At 39.1% G+C, this 3622-nt stretch overlaps 1 protein-coding gene across 5 annotated transcripts in view; it reads left to right on the top strand.

Moving 5' to 3' along the window:
• Nucleotides 1–3622, top strand: part of PRKAR1B (protein kinase cAMP-dependent type I regulatory subunit beta) — a 201186-nt gene that overhangs the window by 34861 nt on the left and 162703 nt on the right. For all 5 annotated transcript variants that reach the window (XM_018566412.1, XM_018566487.1, XM_018566565.1 and 2 more), the window contains one exon: nucleotides 2338–2429. In XM_018566412.1, coding sequence (XP_018421914.1) covers nucleotides 2338–2429 — 92 coding nt within the window. The remainder of the gene's footprint in view (nucleotides 1–2337; nucleotides 2430–3622) is intronic.

Consider the following 3622-nt stretch of genomic DNA (forward strand, 5'->3'; position numbering starts at 1 on the left):
CAGGTCTGTTGGGGGGGGGGGCACAATTTTCTGTTCTTGCCTCGGGCGCAAAAGGAGCTAGCTACGTCTCTGCCCCCACCCCACTATCGTCACCACTATACAAAAACACATTATGCATAGTGGTAGTCCATGATATCTGTAGTCCATGATAAGAAGGAGGGCTAATTAGACTCCTTGAGATAACATGGAAGGTGTGCACAGGACAGCACTGTGTTTTTAACATGATCAACTTTTTATTGTTCTTATCAAACCTTTTCAATGGTAGATTTACAGTACCAGACCCAATGGCAGCAAGTCAGAAAAACCTGTTGTTATGGTTTACACACAATGGAAACCTTTTCCGAGAGAAATATGGAGGCTGCAATTGCTTTGGCTGCAAAATGTAAACTTACCAGCAGGTCGTAATGGTAATACTCAGGCAAGCAAGTAACCAGCCTGGGGGAGAGGGAGTTGGGGTATTTTGAATCTGAGGGGGCTAGGCAGGATGAGTAAGTTCATTTTGCCTGAAATTGTTCCAAAAACATTCTTACTATCGCCACTTTTATTTTTATGATGAGTGCTATGCAGAAAGTATTAGCAACCAATCAGATTTCTTTTTCTTCACTTTACCCGTAAATGAATACAGAACCAGTGATTAGGTATTTTCACAGTGCTGAGAATTGGTGAATAAAATAATCATTTAATAATGATGATACAGAAAGAAAACACGTTCAAACCAATCATTAGGCTTCCCCAGTTCATCACAACACGTCAAGGACCTCCAGTGTAGGTGTAAAAAAATCTGACCATTTATAGAGAATAAAATATCACAGCAAATAATTACTGATTGCGGGGATGTCATTCAGAGAGCTAAGACAATTATCAACCGGTTCTTTTTTTGTCTCTGTGGATTAAAGAACAATTATACTTTAGGCATTCACAAAAGTGATAATACTACTCAGGAACCACTGCCACTGTGCAGTTAGTACGTCAGAAAAAAACACTTATCTTAATTTAAATTCTATGTAATATAATAATTTGCCAGCATCCTTGCGCTCAGTACTCCACTGTAATTGGTATTTGGGGTCTTGTGCCCTGTGCATGAGCCAAATAATATGCAGCTCTGGCAGTAAAATATGATACATCTCCTAGTGCCTGATGCAGGAGCTCACTGGCAGGATTGGCACTGCCCCTTTTAAGGCACAGGTAATCTGTTTTCCTGAGACCCCACCCATACCATCTCCCTATCAGTCCTGCTAGGCAGCAGGGGATGCCACCATGGCACATGGTGACAGCAAGCCCATACCCCATAGTTCTCCTTTAACCTTTTTGGTGACATTTATTTTTTTCAATGTTTTTGCATATATCTGCTGCTCGGTAGCAGTAGATATATGCAAAAAACAAAAGATACATGCTATTTCTATATTTTGATGGCAGGAAGTTTCAGTTGACCTAATGGGGCGTTGACCTAATGGGGCGTTGACCTAATGGGGCAGCACAGTGGCGTAGTTGTTAGCGCTTATGCCTTGCAGCACTGGGGGTCCCCAGTTTGAATCCTGGCCAGGTCACTATCTGCAAGGAGTTTGCATGATCTCCCTGTGCTTGCATGGGTTTCCTCCGGGTACTCCAGTTTCCTCCCACACTCCAAAGACATGCTTGTAGGTTAATTGGCTCCTGTCTAAGTTGGCCCTTTATGTATGTATGTGAGATAGGGACATTGGATTGTAAGCTCCTTGAGGGTAGGGACTAATGTTAATGTGCAACTATGTAAAGTGCTGCGTAAATTGTTGGCGCTCTATAATTACCTGTAATCATATTAATAATAATTAAGGACTACCAAGGGGATATGCAGAGTAGGGGGGCATGGTGTACAGGATAAAGAAGAGAGGCACTGTGCAGCTAATCTGTGCCTCCTTTCTCCATAGCAGATTGTCATGTTTGACTGGAGCGTACCCTTAAATGTTTCCAGGTGCAGACATGTTACATCCACAATCAAACTGGCAGTCGAGAAGTTTTCTTGAAAATAATTAATAACTGAAACTTGAGGAGGGTGCTCAGTTTCCTAGGCAAAAGACGCCAAAAAGATACAGTATAGTGATACTCAGTTTAATTATACTGTTCAGGACTGTGATATTCATGTGTAGTCAGAAACGGTAAAATAATGGTTTTCTTATGAGGGGTGGAGAGTGTGCTGGTGATAAAGAATTTTATATTTAATCTCCTGGATATCCATCCTAGCCCTGTGTTAAATGAGAGGTCCTGAACTTTTGGATGCATTTTTGCATTCTTCATGGAACCGCTCAGCTTTCTATGCCAGGAGCATGAACATAATGAAATGCTCTGTTGTTTTTCCCGCAGGTTATTCCAAAGGACTACAAGACGATGACTGCCCTGGCAAAAGCCATCTCCAAAAATGTGCTCTTTGCACACCTCGATGACAACGAGAGAAGGTATGAGGCCTTGTCCTTTGCATGTTCCCAAAGTCCAACTTCACCCACAACTATGTACTGATGGTATAAAGCCCAGGACAACTTAAATCTCCTGAAGTTTGTAATGGGGAGATTTCCCATCAGTGATTTTTGTCTATCCCTTTTTCTCAAGTCCATAGCGAAGATGTCTCTTTCTTGGCGGATACATTTCTTGATCTTTTGTTTGTCTTACATTATCTAGAATCCATCAGAGGATTGTGTACAGTAAGTCCCCTACATGCAAACATTTAAGTTACAAAACTTTCAAAGATATGTAAGTTAGTTCACATGTCTGGCATACATTGTCAAGTGTGTGTGCTTTTGTGTACTTTACTGTACAGTACTCTATAGAGTACAGTAGTACAATATCTTTATTTCAAGCCCCGGATGTCCTGAAGCAAGATTGAACACAGCAGTGATGTAGCTGGGCAGTGCACCTAGGCTAACTTTGTTGGACTTACAAACAAGTTGGACCTCAGAGCGTGCTCTCGGAACGGAACCCGTTTGTAAGTAGGGGACTTGCTGTATTATTCTTTGACTTTGTGACAGCCTCAGCACTGTTTACCAGTGCTGTTGTCGAGAGTTGTAGAAACCCAATGTGTGCTACAGCTTACAGTTACATTGTTTTGCCACTGTTTTGTAAATTGCTCCAATAGCTGTGTTCAGATAGGCCAGGAGGCTTTATAGAGTCAGAACAGCCAGCAGAAATTGGACCTTCTGAATAATGCCAAAACTGCTACTCTACATGTTTAGGTATAATAACTAGAGGTGCAGCGAAATTAAATTTTTAAAACTAAAACAAAAAATGTCAGGCCGAATTTTGTTTTTCTAACCTTTTCAAATTTTATAAAATATTTTATTTTCATTTATTTTTTATAAACATTTTCATTTTTTAAATATTTTATTTGTTTATTTTTATTAAATATAAAACATTTTTCACTTCACTGTTGGGGGCTTTGGTGAAATATTGGGGTTTTCTTTCTGTATTGCAGTCTATTTAAAGGGTTAAAATATGGGGAAAATATGCAAATGTCAGGCCGAACGTCGAAAATGTTTTTTTTTTTTACTTTTTCACATTTTTGGAAATATTTTATTTTTATTTATTTTTTATAAACTTTTTATTTTTTTTAATATTTTATTTATAAATTTTTATTAAATTTTTTATTTTTTACTTT

Source organism: Nanorana parkeri, unplaced genomic scaffold (assembly GCF_000935625.1).
Source record: "Nanorana parkeri isolate BGI_ZX_2015 unplaced genomic scaffold, ASM93562v1 scaffold3, whole genome shotgun sequence".
NCBI lineage: Eukaryota > Metazoa > Chordata > Amphibia > Anura > Dicroglossidae > Nanorana > Nanorana parkeri.